Here is a 21,806-nt window from a genome sequence, read left to right as displayed (position 1 = left end):
AACTAGGTAGGGCTTTGCCTTTCCATCTTCCACATGATCACCCAGAAACAAGGCACCATATTGGAAGTAGAGAGTAGCCCTCACTAGATACAGAATCTAGTGATGCCTTGATTCTAGATCACCCATATCAAGAACTATGAAAAATTAACTTCTATTGTTTAGAAATTACTTGTTCTCTGGACTTTTGTTAATCTGTGAACAGACCAAGGCAAGAAAGATGTAAAATTTGCCAAATCATCAGTACAGTGACTTTATGGAGGATCCTTCAGACTTGGGGTTCTCTGTTGATATAAGAATGCTTGTCCAGTGAATGGAAGTATTCCTTAAAAATTGTTTAAAGCAGCAGAAAAGGTTTTCTTCCATCATCTTTCTTCAGAAGCTACCTCTAATTCAATGGAGAAGGAATTATCAGAGGGAGAAAACCACAGTGAGAATTCATGGGTCATGTGGTGGTTTTAAAGAAAATGGCCAAGAAACTGAGTGGCACTAATAGGAGATGTGGCCTCATTGGAAGTAGGTATGGCCTTGTTTGAGGAAGTGTACCACTGTGGAGGGCTTTGAGGTCTCCTATGCTCAAGCTACATCCAGTGAGATAGACCACTTCCTGTTGCCTGAAAGTCAAAATGGAGGACCCTCAGCTACTTCTCCAGCATTATGTCTGCCTGCACACCACCATGTCCCACCATGATGATCATGGACTAAACCTCTGAAAATGTAAGCCATTCCAATTAAATGTTTTCCATTCTAAGAGTTGCTCTGGTCATGGTGTCTCTTCATAGCAATAGAAGCCATAACTAAAACAGAAGCTGGTACCAGGAACTGGGGTATTGCTGTGATAGGTTTGACCATGCTTCTGTTTGGAGTAATTAGATTTTGGAAGTTTGGGTTAGGAAGGCAGTGGAATTGCTTAACTACTACTTAATGAGCTATACTAGGAGAAATATGGAAGACAGTGGTGCTGAGAATGATTTAAACTATGGGGGGAGGCACTCAAAAGGTTTCAGAGGAGGAGAATTTTAGTGTGCTGCCTAGAGATTGTTCTTGTGATATTTTGGTGAAGAAGTGGCTGCATTTTGGCCTTGACTGGAGAGTCCGCCTCGGGCAAAAGTGAAGAGATTTGGATTAATTCCCTTGGCAGAGGAAATTTCACAACAACCTAGTATAGACTCTGTCATGTGGTTATTAGTGTTCATGTTTATAAAGGTGTATAATAAAAAAGGGCAAGCTGAGGAAGGTAAAATTCAAAATGTACAATCTAAAAAGACATGAAAGAACAGGAAATGGAATGGAGCTAAATCCTGTGTTCAAGGAGATAATAAGATTAAGAAATGAAACAAAGGGAATGGTGACTTCAGATCCCACCCAGCTAAATTTCGAACTTGTGAAAAGGAACTAAGGAAAAACTTAGAGTTAGATGTGGTGGGGCATACCTTTAATCCTAGAACTGAGAAGGCAGAGACAGGCGAATCTCTGAGTTTGAGGCCAGCCTGGTCTAAAGAGCAAGTTCAAGGACAGCCAAGCTTAGGCAGTGAAGGAAAACAGAAAGCTGGTGAAGATGGAATTAAACAAGGGGCCATGTTCCAGCCCCAGTAAGCAGCAGAACCTGGCAGCTTAGGTCCTGTGGTTCTGGCTTTAGAGTTAATGAGAGAAGGAAGGAGTTATGGAATAAAGTTACTGAGGAGGCATATGTCATGGGTGTCCCTTGGATGGAGGCCTAGTAGAGCGGCCATTGGGTGAAGCTATGAAGTTGAAGCTTAGATTGCCATGGAGACCCCAATATGTTAGAGACGCCAGAGTCATGGGTGACCTGCTGAGGAGAGCTGCTAACAGGGAGTGGAACTGGCCCAAGAGAAAGAAGTGTGTTGCAGTCAAAAAAGCTGAAAGGAGTTGGAGATCTGAAGAGTGCTTTGACATCAGACATGGAGATGCAGAGTTTGGGGTTTGCCCAGCTGGTTTTTGCTCTTGCTTTGGTCCAGTACAGCCTAACTCTTCTCCCTTCCCTATGTTTTGGAATGATAATGTATACCCTGTGCCATTATTTGTTGGAAGTATGTGATCTGTTTTTAATACTTTAATTTTACAGGGGATTATAGTTACAAAATTGCATGAATCTCAGAAGAGACTTTGAACTTTAAATTTAAATAAGTTTGAGATTGTTAGAGACTATGAGGTCTTTTGAAGTTGCACCGAATGCATTTTTGCACTATGATATAGCTACAAGTCTTTGGGGGCCAGGGACTGGAATGTATTGGTTTGAAAGAAAATGGTTCCTAAAAGAAGTGGCACTATTAGGCGGTGTGGCCTTGCTGGAGGAAGTGTGTCACTGCGGAGGTGGGCTTGGAGGTCTCCCTATGCACAAGCTGCACCCAGTGAGACAGACCACATTCCTGCTGCCTGCAAGTCAAGATGGAGGACACTCAGCTACCTCCCCTGCACTGTCTGCCTGCACACCACCATGTCACACCATGATGGAAATGGACGAAACCTCTGAAAATATAAACCACCACAATTAAACATGTTTCTTTTCTAAGAGTTGCTGTGGTCAAGGTGTCTCTCCCTTCACAGCAATAGGTCAAAACTAAGATAGGTCAAAACTTTGGTTGCTTGAACTTTCACACCTACTATCTTGTTCTGGCTTTCCACCATCATCACCTGTCCTCACACTCAGGCTGAACACACAGCACACTGGCAGGCTCAGCTAACTCCTTGACCATGCTGTACATCAGTACTGCCAGCTAGCTGCCCTGCAACTCCTATCTCAACCCTTAACGGCTACCTACCTGCATCATATTAAATAACAACACAACCTGTATCCCTTGAACATCTGGGACCTAGCCATATCATGACTCAAAACAAAGATACACTTTCCCAGGAAACCAATGTCTTTTCTAACTAAGAAAATGTTCCCAATGAGAACATGTCTTACACCTTACTTCAAATACACCTTAATGGATGGCTCAGGTCAACTACCCACCTCAGAAATACCTCTCCCCTCACACCCCATCCCGAAAGTTCCTTTCCTAGGGCCTGTGGTGGGGCTCACCAACCTTCCCTCTACATAGGAAGGAATGCAGCTCACTCAGGACCTGTGTTCTTTCCCAGTACCCACCCAATACTCCTACTCCACCCCTTTGTTATTGCTTTCCAAGTACCCACCCGATACTCCTACTCCACCCCTTTGTTATTGCTGGCCTCTTTGTCTGGATAAGAAGATCAAGCTTCTTCCTTTTCTGTCTGCTAGCATCTACCAGAAATCCAAATATCACCTGGTCCAGCTATAACCAAAGTTTCCTCCAGCCACAGGCAAACAAATCCATCTGTCCCATCCCATCTGTCATGACGACATTAAGCACATGTAGCATAATTTTCATATTACAGACTTACGATAAGTGACAGCGTTATTGCCCCATCATTACAAGGGAAGGAGACGAAAATGCAAATTTAAACAAGTAACCAGGAAGTTATAAATACATACACTAAGAAGACCTCCAATGTTCTCTTGGCATAATTCTCTTTGCCTTGAATATGAATGTTTGGATCGTCTTCATCTTCCTCTCTGCCTTCGCCATCTCTTGCCCCCTCCCTCTGTCTGGAATAGGAGCCATGTAAGTCAGTGCTCTACAGGCGTATGCTGCATGGAAGCCACACACGTTCTCGCTGCTGTCCTCTTACAGTGGGATGAACATCTCCACATGTTTTACTGCCTTCTCATTACTGCTTCTCGTTTTATCGTTGGCTAGAAAAGTCTCTCTCAGTAGCAGACTAAGCCAACTCTTTTTCCTGAGCTAGAAATATTTCTATAGCCACCTAGAAGACTCCATCTGGGGAAAGGGATAGCAATTCTGTCTTCTAATCCAACTCCAAGAACCAACAATCTACATACTCACTCTCTGTGAGTTCAAGGTGTAGTAGTGTACACCTTTAATCCCACTGCCTGAGAGGCAGAGACACGCGGATCTCTGAGAGTTCAAAGACAGCCTGGTCTACAGAGATATTCCAGGTCAAAGATATACGCTCAAAAAGCAAAAAGTTAACCTAGGAATGTCACAGCTTAGATTCTTAAGCGCCTAGTGATTTAAAGGCGCAAATCAAAAGTGCCCCTGGATAGTAAAAAATTGCAGATTCACAATAGGACAGATTCAGACCACTAAATGAGTCACACTGTGGATGAATGTACGTAGGCTTGGGAGAGAGAAGAAAAAGAATATAGAGAATAAAGTTAATGGTTTAAAAAAGTAAAAGTAAAGTCTTTAAAGAGACAGAGTACAGATAGTTAAGAGATTAAAAGAAATAAAGAAAAATAAGCCACATAAAAATGGAAAATTCACAGAGAGTCTGGATTATGTACATTGTGTTTTCTTTAAAATTTTTGACTGTGAAGGAGCTAAGTACAGAGAGACATTTCATTATATGGGCTGCCAAGTGGAACCAGAACGGATATCATGAGGGTATGATTTCAGAATTTGGATCTAAGGATATGATACTTTGGAAAAGAGATTCTTCTTTTGTTTTCACAGAGGATCAGACCTTGCGGATTGCATTTATCCCGATTTGGTATGATGGACCACGCCCTCCTGAAGGGTTGGTGTGAACGCCTTCAAAAAATTGCTTCGCTCAACTGCCAACTGAGATGAAGCTAACACACAGGTTATACCATGAAAGACCTAATTAACGACGCCCCCATTCAGCAGGAAGCAGTTTGGAGAGAAATAACTGCGCCCATATTCCCAAAATATGTTTATAAATGTTCTTTTACATTTAAAGGGGGATATGATATAGATATGAATAATTTGCATTAGTATAGATTTTGCTTTATTGATAGAGATTTAAGGTCAACTTTGTTATATGTATAAGTGTTTCTGATTTTGATTAAGGTATTGTGATTGTGTAGTTCATTTAAATATGTACTGTATAATTAAGAAATATAGGTTGTTAATGGATGGATAATCATCGATAATAGTAAAGCTTGTAGTCATGTTAATTAGATTTTCTAGATATATAGAGATATATTTTAGATAGACATTCTTCATGTCTTTCAAAGATTACAGAATAGGACATTTAATGTTTTAATAACTGAGGACTTTTCATGACAATGAGACACTCTGCTCCTGGCAGCACCAATCTACTTCAAGAGGAAGATGGGCATCGAAGAGGATCCTTATGGAGTTTGATAGCCATTTGGGCAAGAAACTGCTCTTGCCTGGACTATTGCATAAACTGGACACAGAGAACCCGCAGAGAGAGGACTACTGAACTTGCCTAAGGTGAGATGATCTTTCGGGGTTCCTGATTCATTTTGAAAGAGTCTGCGAGACATTCTGCAGGACACAACAGATAGTGACTGAACTGACTTTGAATTTTCCTGCTTTATGGAAATGTCTGCTGGATACCATGGGCCTGAAGGCTGAAGATGGATGCCCCAACGGTACAAAAGAACTTTGGGTGACTGTCCAGGCAGCGAGATGTCTTTGTCATTTCTAGAGTTTGAAGTTTCTTAGTTCTTGTTTACTTAGGTAATATATCTTTCTGGAGTCTTTGATGGAGTTAAGAATAGTTAGTTATAGTTTTCCTTAGTTATGATTAAGATTATTGTAACTTTTACTTGATAACTGTTTTGTTATATGTAATTTTGCTATGTTAAAGCCTTTTTTTTTGTTTAAACCGAAAAAGGGGAAATGATGGAGGAAGGTCATTGGCTAATAAAGGCACTGCCCTGGCCCATTTTATTAGTTAGAGGATAGGTGGGAGGAGTAAACAGAACAAAATGCTGGGAGGAAGAGGAAGTGAGCTCAGAGAAGCCACAGCTCTCCTCTCTGGAGCAGACGCCTGAGAGAGACGCCATGCCCTGCTCCCTGGCAGACACACGTGATGAAGCTCGGACCCAGGATGGACTAGGCTAGAATCTCCCCGGTAAGCGCACCTTGGGGTGCTACACACAGATGATTAGGAATGGGCTAAATTAATATGTGAGAATTAGCCTAGAAGAGAATGGGCCAAGCAGTGATTAAAAGAATACAGTTTTGTGTGTTGTTATTTCGGAGCATAAGCTAGCCATGTGGGCGGCCGGGTGTGGGGGACGCAGCCCTGCCGCCCCATATTACTACAGTAATGGCTTCTGGCTTGACTCACTGGGACTGAGAAACACTCCCTGGACAGTTTTCAATTCAGTGATTTGGGACAGGTGGCACTTCAAAGAGGGCCCAAGATGGCTGTACTGACTCTGAGTCCTCTTGGCTCTAGCATCTCCTGAGTGGTAATCATCATGGTCACCTCATGCATAAAGTACATACTACCAGCTCTCCCAAGAGGACCCCAGTGATGCTCATGGGACAACTATTTCAAGGTCTCAGCACCCAGGGACTCTTAAGCCTTCAGCTCCCTTTACGTACACTTGAAGTTCATTACACCAACTGAATTGCTAGCTGTCTCACTTCTGGACTTGATGAGATGCCTTAAAACACCCATTAAGCAAGGCTGGGTTAACCTGCCAGTGCTCCCGAAGACAGAAGGGTGGGTAGACTCATAAAAATACCCCGAAAAAGTGGAGCAGCAGGCATGAGTCACAAACCTCATGTCCAACCACATTATCTCTGCTTCTGAAGAGCAAGACAGTAAGAGGAGTTCTTTAGCACATCCCACCTCTACGTCTGTGCTGACAGGTGTCTGGAAGCCATGCATAGCTCAAGTAAAATGACAGGGAGACAAGCCAGGCATGTTCATTCCGTGGAACTGAAGCTCAGACTAATGAGTCTGATCTCAGAAACATCTCTCACCTTCGTCCTGAGCTGCTGGCTCCTTCCTTCAGCCCACAAGCCCTCCCTCTGAGCTACATTAACTAGCCTTTGGTGAGTCCTTACATGCCCATGTAATCACGAGGTTATTTCTGCTCGTTATGTCTTCAAACAGATTCTGGAATAGCTAAGAATCTTTGGCTTGCCAATGCCTTCTCATACTTTCTAGCGCATTGCTGTAGAGCCCTGTCCTCTGGACATACAGGTCATGATCGTCCTCAACAGAGCGTCTGTGACAGTAGACTTGCAGGAGACCCTCAGGAACCAGGCCAATGGCTGTTGTCCTCCCCTCACTGAAGGAGTGATCAGGGTCATTGGATTGTCACCTGAGAGCCCAGACATTCCCTCCTGTACCTGCTCGTCAGCTGAATGTAATTCTGTTCTAGCTGCAAGCAGCCTTGTGATCTCGAAGGTGCTGGGTTGTATAGAAAGCAGAAGGGTAAGTGAAGTCGGGGAAGGACTCTGTATGCGCAGCTATGTATGGAGAAATTGGTATTCATTCTGGGCTGAAACTTTCTGTTGGTGCAGCTGCTTGGGCATCACCTGCATTCCTGTAAGTATCCCCCAACTTACATGTTCTGTATGGAAGTTCAATAAACTCATTGGTTCATGAAGCTTGACTTCAGTGAAATCAGATTTTGTCATCGGTGTCCTATCCAAGGTGAGCAGGAATTTGCTTGCGTCTCCCTGGGAACCACGGAATGCCCATGCTGGGTGTGAACAAGGAACAGGGAACCAGAGACGGTGAACTCACTCAGGTGCTGCCCTTTCCTAACTAAGGAGGCCCCATCGGGTTGCTTACCGGCTCATGCCTTGCTGATCTGCGACAAAGTCAGGTTGGAAAACCCATACTCCGGTCTTACCTGGCGCATTTCCTTATAGTTGTGGTGCTTAAAATCCAGGTCATCGGTGGTGGTCATCTCATTGCGTCGGTGATAATAGTTATTAGGATCTAGGGACAGAAAGATGGTTTTGAATTTCTTCACAGTCAACTATGGTGCCCCTTCTGGGGGCCTGGATTACGTGATGACAGTGGAGGCAGAAAGCTGAACTTCTAACGTGTGTTCAGCATGCCAAGCCACCAGGAGGCACATGGGAGTTGGAACTGTTTCAAGGTTAAGAATGTACAGTCACAAGGTCTGGGCTTAAATCTCTACTTGATGTAGGATGGCCTTGGGCAAACCACTTGAGAAGCCTGTGCCTTACTTTTTCATCTGTAAGTGGGGAAAGAACAGCATCGCCTCTGCCGGCTTACAGAAAGCAGTAGAAGAGATACACACGTGCCTGGGCCTCTATCTCTGAGAAACAAGTAGTTATAAAGGTCGAAACCACATGTGCATCCTTGGAGACATTAGGAAGCATATACCCACCGTTAGTCTCTTAGCTGGGAAGTGTTCCCTTTCCTTCTTCCTAACAGAAGCCCGGCATGTGAGAATCCCCTCTTCAGACACCTCAGAACTCTCAGGCCCCAGCCACAGGGCCAGGCCGCACCTATCACAGCACCCAGCTGCTCTGACCACTCCAGTGGAGGCCAAGGAGACAGTGATAAATCTCTCCCCAGGCAGAGGATGCCAAAACACTGCCAACTGGCTGTGGGGCCACTTGACCACGAAGGGACTGCCAGCACAACCTCAGTGACCAGCAGGACCCAGAAACCCAATGATGTCAAGAGCTCCTGGTCAGCCAATCCTGAAGCCCTATGTTCTATGACATTTAGAACAGAAGCACCTGCTGTAGTTTGCATATGAAATGTTCTCACGGTTCATGTCACCAGTTAGTGATATTTTAAAAGAGGTAGTAGAATATTTAGTAGGCAGGGTCTAGCCGTAGGAGTTAGGCCATTAGGGGTGACTTTGAAGGTTCTACCTGATCCCGAGAACCCTCCTCTCTCTACTTCCTGTCTACTATAAGAGCGTCCTCCACCACATGCTCCTGCAACCATGGCATCCCATCTTGCCACAAGCCTGGTCTTGACACAAGTCAATGGAACTGAGGACTATGCTCCAGAAACCTCTGGAGCCGAGGTCAGAAATCAATCTTTCCTCCTTGAAAGTTGTTTATGACAAGTATTTTGTCGCAGATATGAAAGTCTTATTGACACAGCAGCCTCGCAGGTGTGACCAGAGTGTAGTAAGAGGCCACCCTGAGGACTACAGCTCTGGTTCAGAGAGCACAGCCTGCTCGCCCTGGCTCCCTTTTCACTGAACTTGAATTTTCTTTTAATTCCTATTGTGTTGTGTATATTATTCCAAAACAAAGATGATGCAGAAGACTGGGGCAGGGAGGAGGAAGAACATGAATGAGAGTAACAAGAAGGGACCCCCAATGCCCTTGTCCTCATCAGAGGAAGAATGGCAGAGGCTCCCAGGTCCTGGTCTTCATGTTGACACTTCCCCATTAGAGGATTCAGTCAGGAAACCTCAGTTAGCACAGACCCTCACCCCATGCCAAGAGCATCAGAACTTTGGAAGCCCACAAAAGCTTGGGCTCCACCCAAGTCGCTCAAAGGCCCATGCTAGAAGCGGGGGTAATAGTGGGTTGCAGAAGAACCCCTGGGATGTCAGGATCAGTAGGGAGCCATCTCTGCCACCCAAGTCCCCAGACTAGGAGTACCGGCTGCCTAATAGACCTACCTCAGCCCTGCCAAATCGATTCCACACAATCCTAGGTGACTCTGCAGGCTCTATGTAAGGAGCGCCAAGCTGTGACTCCATCACCGGCAGGAAGGTGGCATCAGTACCCACTTACATAGCCACATGAGCTGGCCCTGCTGGAATCCCTAACAAATGGCTTTAGCCTTGGAGTCTGGGGCCACACGCAACAAATTAAGAGTCACTGGGGACTCAAACACCAAATAGAATGTTAAATCTTCACGAAGGATCTAGCAATACTATAAGAAACAACAGCTGTCACGAAAGGCGGTAACTTGCAGGAGGGAGATAGGCATTTTTTTCCAGGCAAGAAAGCCAAGGCAATCTAGGCTCAGCCAAGGTCCCAGTTATTTCTTGGGGCACAGGATGTCCATGCCTTTGGAGAGAGCTATCCAGGTCCATGGGTTCCAAAGCAAAGGTAAAGAGTGACAGTTTTTGGGTTTGGTTTTAATTTTGCATTTATTGACACTGACTTCAATTTGCTGTTTTCTAAAAGCTATTCAGCACCCACCCCCAGCTTCAGGGGCATCTTTCCAATCTGAAAACCCCTTTCATTTTCAAACACCAGTTAGGCTTTCAAGGTTGTGGAAAAGGGTTGAAGAAAAAGCTCAGAGCTCTTGTGTACAAAATAATGGTTGATCAGACAATAGCCTTCCTGGAGACCAATCAGCACGTTGAAGGATCCAGGACAAGGCCCCAATGCCAAGTCTATATTTAATAAAAAACTTCTTCACTTGTCTTTTCTTTGACTGAACAAAATCTTATTGAAAATTTCTTAAGAGTCCATCTTTCAGTTTTAAAAGTAAGAATTGAACTCAGAGCCCACAATCAATCCATCAACTATCTACAGCTATTCCCTGAAGTTCCTTTCTTCGATCGGCACCTATTTCATATGGTTCAGAGGAGCTGTCTTGTCCCATAAGACCCGGTACAAGCCTGTGACCCAAGTCCAGGCTGTGAACCCACTTGTCCCAGCCGGTCACTAGCTCAGAGATGATCCTGGGACAAAATGCATGCTCTGAGTGCAGCTATCCCCACTGGTCTTCAAGAGGAAATAACTTGTGCCCCCTCTCCTTGGCTGTCAGAACATTCCACCAATGGGCTTCAAGGAACTGAACTCTCCCCAGGAATCTCACACTAGGAAAGGAACAAGGCTGAATGAAGCCCTGTGCCTGCCAGAGGAGGCACTCGTCTCCTTAGAAGAGAGTTCACCTAGTTCAGAGCAGCGGAGACTGGAGTCTAGACGATGATGGGCTGGTGATGGGTGGAGTTGTACCTTGACCAGGAATGTTCAGAGTTGTGTGCAACTCCCGCCCTCTATTTAAACCTAAACCTCAAGTCAGGACCCATAAGATGGACTTGGGGGCCACTGCAGCTCGTCGTCTATTTTTCCTAGTCGGCCACACTAACTCCTTTCTCTGCATTCCACTATGGCCTGCATTCCCACATGGCTTGTCTCTTTAACAGGAATAGTGAGCAGGAGTAACTGACCTCATTCATCAGGGCGGCCAGGGTCCAGGTTCTGACCCTGACTACTCCCGTGGCAGCAGATTGGAGGAGAACCTCTTCCTCCTGGGGTCACTCAGATGGCAGGAACTGGAGTGATGGTAACAACAGTCCTGACCCCAGAAAGTAGGCCCTGAGATATCAGCCCCACCCCTGCCTAATGTCTGTCACACCCACCCCTTCAATTTTCATTTGCCAACCAAATTTTTCTCCTTAAGTGAGTCTGAGTAGGACTTCCGGCATTTGAAGCAGAAGTCCTGAATGACTGATTCCATCTCTGTGCCTGTATTAGCACAGATGGAGCTCTGGCAAGCCAGCCTCCTGCCTCTTTCCACGTGGTTAGTTTTCAGGATCCTTTGTACTAAACCCCAGCAATTCCTTGGGGGACTCCTTTCCGACAGGGAGAGAGGACTCCAGGCATGGCACCTAAAACTCTTCATCCAGCCTACTCACCTCATTAACCCCCTCCAACCTTCTGTTCTTGACACACCGGCCTACTAATTCTTCTGCCGGAGTCACTGTCTGTTGTGTGGTCTCACAGGGATGCTAGGCAACAAGAAAGAGAAGGGAAGGAAAGAAAGAGAAGGAAGAAGAGAACTCTGTAGCTATCTGGGGACATGTGAAGGTCAGCGTTCACATTCCTCTTGGACAATGTGTGTATCGGTGGTCATTCGCTCCCTGGAAGACAATGTCCTTTTCTCATGGCATGGTCAGAGGTCAGTGACCCCAAAGTAGTGACTGGCTACCTCCCAAGTCTGGACTGAAGTACGATTAATAAAAATGCAGAGAGAGAAAAATTGGGGTTCAACCTGAAGATTTGAAAAGTAAAACAGCCAGCCCACTGGCTCTTACTTCAACCTCAGTCTGAAATGGCAATCCTGCCTCCAGGAATCTCAGAATGAGACTGTGTCTGAGCGCTGTCTCCTCCCATTTTTTTTTAATTTATTTATTTATTAAGGATTTCTGCCTCCTCCCCGCAACCGCTTCCCATTTCCCTCCCCCTCCCCCGATCAAGTCCCCCTCCCTCATCTGCTCGAAGAGAAGAGCAATCAGGGTTCCCTGACCTGTGGGAAGCCCAAGGACCGCCCACCTCTATCCAGGTCTCATAGGGTGAGCATCCACACTGCCTAGGCTCCCCCAAAGCCAGTACGCGCAGTAGGATCAAAAACCAACTGCGATTGTTCTTGAGTTCTCAGTATTCCTCATTGTCCGCTATGTTCAGCTAGTCCGGATTTATCCCATGCTTTTTCAGACCTAGGCCAGCTGGCCTTGGTGAATCCAAAGACAAACACATAGGCATCCTCATGAATATTAACCTTCATCAGGCGATGAAAGGAGACAGAGACAGAGACCCACATGGGAGCACCGGACAGAAATCTCAAGGTCCAAATCAGGAGCAGAAGGAGACGGAGCACGAGCAAGGAACTCAGGACCACGAGGGGTGCACCCACACACTAAGACAATGGGAATGTTCTATCGGGAACTCCTCCCATTTTATAATCCTTTCTAGGACTGGAATTGAAGGTGTGCACCACCGTGATTAAAGGCATGCACTATCTGGTTTCTATGGCAAACTAGTGTGGCTACTGGAATTAAAAGTGTGTGTTACCATTACCTGATCTGTAAGACTGACCAGTGGGACTGTTTTCCTCTCAGATCTTCAGGTAAGCTTTATTAATTAAAATACAATTGAAATGTCACTGTACTGGACTCCATTAAAGCAAGACCCTTCTTTCTTTAAACAATGCTTTTTTTATTTTGTTTTGGGTTTTTTGTATCCTAAGAAAGTGATAAATGGAAAGAGAAAAGAACTCATCAGTGAATGAGAAAATGAGAAGAATCACCCTATTAATGATAGATAGACCCCAGAGACCACAAAGGCAGCTGCCTACAGAACTTCACTGCAGGGCCCACTCCAGAAAGCAGAGAATCAGGAAGCTGTAAAGGAGGTAGATTTAAAACACTGTAAATGAAGATCTCCAAGCTACTTAAAACTCCTGTTCACACACTGGCCTTCCATGGCTTGGTTTAAATGAAACAGCACTGGTCCTGGGATGTGAGAAAGTCACTGGCTGCTTGTAACTGCTCCTAACGTTAAAGACAAACCAACTACAGGGGTTCTAAACTGGCCCCAAAGGTAACAGATAAACTCAAAATGGTAAGTAGTTTGTTGTTGCTGTAGGTGACAGTAGTTAGTTATTGTTCTTTCCTGAATTCTAAGACACAGAACAAGTCTTATTTGATGGACAAGATTAAGCCCAAATAATTAAAGTTGGATGTTTCCTCTTTAGGGTCACTGAGACTTGTCTGCTACCAACCCCACTCTAGGATCTGAGTTAGACTGTGTCTAGAGACAAGGTGTGACAAAACAGCATACTGGACATCCCCCTCTGGTCTACATTGAATGCATACATCCCATACACAAGCACACACAAGCACGCACTCACACACACACACACACGCAAGCACGCACACGCACACACACACATACTTAATTACCAGTTAATCCCTTAATTGGCCTGAAAGAGTGGAACACTGCTGTCACACCCATGGCTCACATTCTCTGAGACAAGGGTCATTTTACAGTTTCTTCAGTAAAAGCAAAGAACCAAGGTCTGCACACATAGCTCCTCCCCTTCCCAAGGATTTATCTTACCTCTCCAAGGTGTGTTTTGCTTGTGTTCTATTAAGAATGATTTTCCATTCCTTGCCTTCCCCAACACCTTGAACTTGCTGTTCAGGATACTCTCCCTATTTCTAGGTCCAATAAGTTTTCCCCAAGGGTCCTTCTGTGCTCATTCTTTTGTTTGTTTGTTTTACTTTGCTTTGTTTATTTAAGACAGAGTCTCCCTCTATCACTCAGACTATTCTAGGATTTACTATATAGAACAGGTTGGCTTTAATTCCATGGCAGTCCTTCTGCCTCAGTCTCTGAAGCACTGGGATACCAGGCAGGTGCTACAGTGTCTAGCTTTCATTTTTTTTAAATCAATGAAATAATAAAAATAATAATAAAAAAATGGCCAAGAGAACTCTGCCTCTGGTGGCATTTTACCCAGCAAGTGGCTAGTCTGAATTGGTTTCCCTGGACTGTCCTGTCTGGTTCCAGACAGATCAAGACAATTGGTCATTTGATCTAATGAAGAAAGTATGGGAACCATATCTCCCTACCTATGACATAAAGGATAAATTTCCTCTGCTCTTCAAGAACAACAACAACAAAATTAGAATGCCAAAACATTCTTATTTAATGTCTCAAATACTTTGACCAATATAATACCAAAAGCCATGGAAACCACATAAATAGCTATTGTTAAGACATCAAAATACAGAAAACTGTGTCTTCTGGAGTGTGTATAATCCTCCTTTTCATGTGCACCTATCTATCCATTCACCTATCTACCTATCATTTATCTATCTATCTATCTATCTATCTATCTACCTACCTATCTATCTATAATCTATCTAGCACACACACATATAATATATATGCCTGTATATAAATTTATATTAAAACCTTCTTAAGAATAGATTTGGCTTTTAAAATGGCCCTATATATTTGTCAGTGGAAACCAGACCCACACTGAGTCCACACTTAAAACCAAAACCACCTAGGTTTCCCAGTTCATCCTTCTCTGAGAGTGTTTCAAACGCCCACCAAGAGTAACCTGACAGAGAAATAATTATTTCATGATATTCACATAGGCTTCCCTGTGCCCTTTCCCAATGACACATGAATTCCTGCCCACAGAGGGAAGCCACGGCCCCACTATTTAGAGTAAGCAAATGGAGGAGTACAAGGCAAGGCTTGTGGCCCGAAGGAAAAGGGACAGAATGTCCCTATAGATGCTGGCCAAGATTTGTAGCAGCAGAAATCCCAAGCCCCATGATCCCAAAAGGTTCCAGATGGCAGCAGGCTATATGTGGGACCACAGTAGGAACTGCTATGAAAGGGAGCTCAAATTCCAACCAGGAGTGCGCCAATGCTCTCTCCTTGTTAGCCTGGGAAATGGGCACAGCCCATGTCCCAGAAACTCCACTTGTTACAACCAAATTCAAGCAACAACTGTGGATGGACACAGGGATTGGGACACACACACGTACACACGCATGTGCACATGCACACACACACACACACACACACACACCATTGACAGAGAAATAGAAAGAGTAACTGCAAGATTGTTTATGGAACCAAAAACATTCTAAACTATTGAGTTTCCAGTTACCACAGGCTGATCAAAGACGTGAGGTGTTGCCCATGGGAGAAGCACCCACAGACGCCCTCTTTCGTGGTTTCATTCTATAGATGTGACCAAAAGCAATTTAGGAGCGCAAAGGGCTCATTTCACTTACAGGTCACAGTTCATTGTTGAGGAAATTCAGGACAGAGACTTGAAGGCAGACCCACTTACTATTCTATGCAATATTATCTCCAACCAGGGAACCCAGTCACAGCCAAGGCCAGGCAGTGGGAACTACGGTGGGTGCTGCCTGTATCCTCACTCTCTGGATTGTGCTTAGCTAGTTTTCTTATACAGCCCAGGGACTAGCATTGCCCACAGAGGGCCAGGCCCTCCTACATCAGTTAACAGTCAAGAAACCACCCCCCACATAGAGCTGCCCACAGGCCCACTTCATCTTGGTGACCCCTCAGTGGAGACTTTCTTCTCAGGTAGCTCTATGCCGTGTCAAGTTGACTGTCAAAGTGAGCCAGGACAGGCAGCAATCACTTTTGAGACGTGAAAAGAAAATGTGTAAGGGCAAACAAACATACAATGCAAAGCAAAACATGTGTCTGCTCTGAGGATTTGCTATGTAGGCAGACAGAGCCGACTTTCTCACCCATGGAGGGTTCATGTTCTGAACACCTACAGCTGGCAAAGCCAGCTCACACATATTACAGGACTGAGAGAAAAATAGTAATGTAGCATTAAACATGCTTTGCAAACACAGCAAGTGCAAGCTCGTGGTGGAGCTGGGGTGACTGTTGAGATAGCATCAGAGCTGGTGGTGGACTGCCTCTGGCTTCACTGAACGGGACTGGGCACCCACAGGCGGTAATGCTCCAGTTTACGCGATGAGCCTAAGAGTGAGCAGACGTGGGGGAGAAAGCTGGGTGAGATAACAGATGCTCCTGCTCCTGTCCCTTGTGACCTGCCTGGGGACAGACAGGAATGCAACATTCCTGCAGGCTCTCATAGGTGCTACAGGGAGAGTTTTAGGCCAGCCGCCTTCCCGGAAATGTTTGGTCAGGAGGAGGATGCTCATTCCCTGGGTTCCCACTGATGCAGCTGATACTTTCTGAGATGCCAGCTCAGGCCAACCTGTCTGGAGCAGACACTAATGGGATCCAGAAGGTGCACGTGAATTCCTGCCTATGTCCTGACGTTAGATCCAAAGAACAACGTGTGAAAACTCAGACCATTAGACTAGAAGGAGCAAGCGTTCAGGGAAAAGACAGGCATCCAGGGTCAGCTCTTTAGAGAGAGAGACCCTGCAAATGCTCACAGTTAGGTTTCTTCCACCCCCTGCTCTGCCTCTGCACCCAATACAGTAAGCGTGCTAAGGACAGATACATGTCTCGAGGTCAAACATATTGTGTAGCGCTGAGAGCTGAAATCAGAGCCTTCCACATTTGCATGTGCTTTACCATCAAGTTACATCCCTAGCTGACTGCTAAATGCTTTAACGTCAATTTACATCCCTAGCTGACTGCTAGACGCTTTTGTCTTGCTTCTGAGAAATAGCACTGAGTGATCTGTCAACCCTGACATACACAAACATCTTAAAATTACAACAGGCAAAACCACCCTTGGCAAGAGGGCTCAGTGTTGCCAACGTTCGTGTTTCTGAGTTGGGGATTATGAAAAGTTCCTATCCTTTTCTTTTGGAATAACCTATGTGTTTAAGAGATTTAACAACAAACACAGGAAAATGATGGATTGACTCGTTTTGACTCATCTCAGAGAGGCACTTGTCTCCCGTTAGGAAACAGCCTTGCTGGAACTTCAGGAGGCAAACTCACCTGGCAATGGGCAGCCCAAGATCTCCATCCTCATGCAGATGCTCCCATTATCAAACCAGGACTGTGGATTTACACGAATGTAGCGGGCCACCATAGGGACTGGCAACTCATTTAGTACAGGAATCTCCTTCTCACTGTTTCCTTCAAATATCTATTGATGCTCAAGGGGAAAGAGGAAGGACTTTAAGATCTTCATCGTGAAATTCACTCATTCCTTAGAATCCTATCAAGGAGTACATAAACAAATCAGCCCTGCACTCTGCCCCAGGAAACCCCTATCTCTCAGTCTATCATGAGAGCAAAAGGATGCTCTAGAGCTCAGGCTTTTGGGAGGCAGACCAGGTCAAGCTTTGGGGCAGGGAGAGGTTCTGTTTGGCCCAACAGTCATGGGAAGCTACTTAGGCTGGTAGGAATGGGAGGCATTCCAGAGGCAGGGAAACATTCATGGAGAAACCCAGCAGCGGGTTTCATGGGTAGACCAGATGGCTCCGTTCTGCCGGTGCACACAGGACTGCTGATGTAAGTAGAAATGAGACAGGACGTAGAAGTGGAGCTGCAGTCAGTGTGTGAGATGCTGGATGCCACGCTAGGAGTGGCACTTGAGATGCTGAATTTGAGAGTAACAAAACTCCCATGCTGACGGTAATCATGCAAGGTGACTAGCAAAAGTTAGGGCTCCTGGAGGCATCAACCCCAGCTGTGGACCATGAAAAGGAGGTCACTATCCATCAGACTCTCCTGGTTGGTTGGAGTTTACACAGAATTGGTAAACCTCCCCGGGGACAGGACAAAGCTCCATAGCCAAGCACCAATGGCATGAGTAGAGCAGAGAGGGCACTCACCATGTCACCAGATCCATTCTTCACAGTAACCCACGTGTGACTGTCATTGCTCACCATGACTTTGTAGGACGTCACCCAGTCGCTCCTGTGAGAAAACAAAACATCACTTGAGCCGCATCCTTTAAAATGCTTACCCCTTCCATGGAGAGATGTGGAAGTAAGAACAGGGAAACTTTCTTCAGGACTGGGCCAAACCCTGATTCTCAGAGAGTCCTGGAGGATAACAAAGATTCCTGTCATTGCTCTCGATTGCCCATTCCAACTAGATAATAAGACCCAAGTGCTGAAGACACCACACCCTTTGATTGCAGATCACAGAGAGACTGGTCTTGAACCTGCTAGAAAACGTCTTCCCTGTTGAGAAGTTTTCAGGCTCACCCCTGAGGGAGAAAAGACATCATTGGTCTCCCCAAGCACTGGACCATGCATGCTAAAATACCAATTTTCCAGGCAAGATATGCCCTCTAGTGTAGTAGTGGCAAGACTGTTTATGGGTGTCCTATGTTTAAGAACTCCTATGGCTAACTAGGGGCTAACTCCACACTCTGATCTTCAGGCAAGCTTTATTTTGTTAATTCACAAACAAAAAATTTATCACCACAGGCTAAAGTCATGTGGAATGTGGTACATACGCCCCAGACCTTTCAGCCACTATATAGAAGCATTCTGACCTCAGAGAGTGCATAGCTAAATTATACAGGATCCTTTAATCCAAGATGTTTGAAGGTTAACAAGGAAGATGAGAGGTGAACGGAATGTTCTAGAGTGGTGGGAAGAAGGAAGGAGCTGCTGGATCAGTCGAACGATGGATGCACAGCAGGTGAAAGAGTGAAAACAGCCCTCATCTAATACAAAAAGTGGCATAATTTTCCTTTATGTTAGGCACATCTGTGGTCATAAGCCAGCCTTGTGGGAGGCTGGAGCCGTAATGTCCCTATTTCCTGGTCTCCTAACCTTCAGGGAAGCCTTGACAACCACAGCACTTCTGTGGCTTTTTTCCACTTCCCTTAGAGGGATTATTCCATATCACAAACCATCTTAACGTTCAGACTTGACTCAGAGCTATTCAGTCCAAGCAAAGAAGCAATGGGGTCAGAGGCCTCCAGACCACAGGAGAAGGCAGAGGCTGTGCTGCTACTTTCCTGGCCTCTGGTATCTCACTCATTTGAGAATATAAAACACACAAGATCCCCTGAATGGCACTAGCTCACTTTCCTCCAAATAACCTTCTATCAGACCAGGTTTAATATAGGAAGGCATACCACAGAGGAAGGAGTTAGGACACTATGACATTCTACTGCAGGGCCTTTCCTACAGGTTAGCTGGATGCTGGTCATGGTAAGATAAACAAAGGTTTTAAGTTACCACTGAGTTTGCAAGTGAGTAAATACGAGAAATCTCCAGGGATCTGAGGGATATGAGCTGAAAGGAAAAAAATAGATTATGCATTGTATAAGTTAACAAGCCAACATTGTTTTAGGGAAATGCGCACATGGATAGGATCAAAACTTGAAGCCTGCCAACCATGAAAAGCTAGGGATGCTGAACCTGAAACCTTCCCCCAAGACTCTCCAAGGGAGTGAAAATACATTAGAAAGTCCGAATGCATCAGTGTCTACTCAGCTCCCAGCAAGGTCCACCAAACTCTCTGCAGAGGAGTCTTTCTCTTAGGCCCTTGGAGGTTTCCCTAGGTGAGAGGGAGCAGACAAAGAAGGTTCTAAAATCTCATTAGTCAGCTACAAAATACTCCCCATGAGAAAGAGGCAGCAGAAATAAAGGGCAACAAATTCAGACCCAAAAGAAATGGAGATTTTGGAACTGCCACGTGATACATTTAAGGTTTCTAAATCCAGGTTTGCTAAGTACAAATCCTCATCTACTTTCAGTTGGGTTGGGTCCTAGGAAAATCCATCACAGGCTGATTCTCCTGAACATCAGACCTTAGCAACACAGCACACTGCAGAGTCTTATAGCTGCATGAGCATGTGTGACTGATGCCTATGGCTCACTGCTCTGGCCAGAATGACGAGAGAGGGTCACATCACACATTGTCACCAGCCCATAAAAAAGTCAAAACCCAAAGTATGAATTTCTAGTGCGTGAGACAATTCTAAAGCTGTTTATCCTTGTCTAGCACATGAGATACCTTCCTAAGCACTTTGTAAATATTAACTCATTTTTCTTCACGACAATCAAATGACATTGGTATTATTATTCTGAACTACAGATGCAAAAGGAGGTCAAGGGTGTAGAACATGAGACTCAAAATTCAACACTCTGGTTATCTAATTCCTGGTTTCAGCCACTTCTACACATGACATATTTAAAGAAATAAATTATGAAGTAAAAACAGCAAAAGGAAATAGGTTAGTATAAAATAAATAGATGTAAAGAACAAAGCAACTTTGGAAAAATGAAAATCCCATGGAAATTAAATATGCAGATAAATTGAGAGTACTGAATGGGAACTGCTAAAGAGAGAATTAGCAAACAGGAATACAGTTAAAGAAGTTACCAAGAATACAGCATTAAATGACCAGGAGGTAGAAAATGAAAAGATAAGAGAACTGTGAAGAAACCTGATGCATTCCTCATCAGCGTCCCACACAGAGGCCAGGCAGAGGTAAAGAAAGACAGCATTGGGAGAAAACTGGCTAGAACCTATCTAAAATAGATAAAAGATGGGATTCATACATACACATATAGATATAAGAAATTCACATATAGAGATCAATCTAATTATTCCTACAGAAAAAGCAATTCTCAGTCAAAAATGCTGTCCGATTAAACCCACAATCAGCATCCCTCAATCACCTGACAGCCATGCCCCTTTCTCCAAACACCAGCAGAGGCGATACATCCTCACAACATAGTTACTAGCACTTACAGAAACACATAAAACAGCATGAGACTTAGATCTTCATGAAATTTCCTCAGATTCTCACATAGCATCAATTAAGTTCAGTACTACAAGGTGAGAACTTCAAATATCCAAAGATGTGCACAGAATAAGAGCGGCCCTAGTAAAATACTCTTTGATTGGAGGCGTGTGCTCTTTAATGCAAACACTGCGTAGTCAGCCCTACCCTTTCTGAGATTCGCCTTTCTGCATGGTCACTTTCAGTCGCAGGTATTTAAGGCAGGGTGACCCTGCATCCTAAAGATGGGCCTGTAACAGAAAGCAGGGTAATGATAGTTGACAGGCCTACAGTAAATATTTGTCCCAAACTGGAACAAAGCACTCTTCCCTGAGAATCTGGATCTGAGAACAAGGCAGCTGCCGTCATGAGTCAGAATCCTTGGGTACTCAAGAAAGTTCCATTTGCCCTCATGTGGCTGAAGAGGCAGAGGCCTTCTAGGAAAAAGGGAGTAAGAGAAAGAGAAGCTCATAGGACAGACACTCAGACATTCCAGCCGAAAAGTCAGACTCCCACCTCTCTCCCTGCACTTAGGCCCCCTGTACTCATAGGGTACTTCAAGGAAGGGCTTCTAATAGCCAGCTAAGGAAATCCTGCTCATAATTTAGCCTGAGATCCAGCGATCCTCAGGTGTGGCAGTGGCTAAGCCTGAGCGAGGCTGGAGGCTGTGATTCCGCATGAGCAAAGCAGTCAAGCCATTATCACGTGTGAGTCTTATCAGAGGTCCAAAGAGGTGGAAAACACAGCGAAGGCCAAGATAGGAACAGGCTGGCTACATCTTGCAGCTTCAATACAGTACTTATTATAAGGGTGACATAGCCAGTCCAGGCTGATAACCTTGGAAACTAATGGGGAACAAGGGTTAAGGGTGGTATCCTTAGACTCCTCTATGAGCCCTGGCCAAGTAATCAGAACATACTGAGAAACACCAACAAAGCAGCAATTCCCCAATGCAGCCTGATGTAACCATGCTGACTAAGAGGTGGAGATAACGGCCACTATAATAGCAATGCCTGGGATGAATCAAGAGACTCAGGGAAGTCTGGCTCCCCAGTCCCTCCTACATTTTC

General features: G+C 44.9%; 1 protein-coding gene across 2 annotated transcripts in view; it reads right to left on the bottom strand.

Moving 5' to 3' along the window:
• Positions 1–21,806, bottom strand: part of Cpxm2 (carboxypeptidase X, M14 family member 2) — a 116,456-nt gene that overhangs the window by 21,723 nt on the left and 72,927 nt on the right. For both annotated transcript variants that reach the window (XM_041666558.1, XM_041666559.1), the window contains exons 5-7: positions 17,819–17,903; positions 16,977–17,127; positions 7,655–7,743 (exon numbers count right to left, since the gene is read on the bottom strand). In XM_041666558.1, coding sequence (XP_041522492.1) covers positions 7,655–7,743; positions 16,977–17,127; positions 17,819–17,903 — 325 coding nt within the window. The remainder of the gene's footprint in view (positions 1–7,654; positions 7,744–16,976; positions 17,128–17,818; positions 17,904–21,806) is intronic.

Source organism: Microtus oregoni, unplaced genomic scaffold (genome assembly GCF_018167655.1).
Source record: "Microtus oregoni isolate MIOR12 unplaced genomic scaffold, Mior012 000016F_ref0000370, whole genome shotgun sequence".
NCBI lineage: Eukaryota > Metazoa > Chordata > Mammalia > Rodentia > Cricetidae > Microtus > Microtus oregoni.
This window is presented reverse-complemented; position numbering and strand designations above follow the sequence as displayed.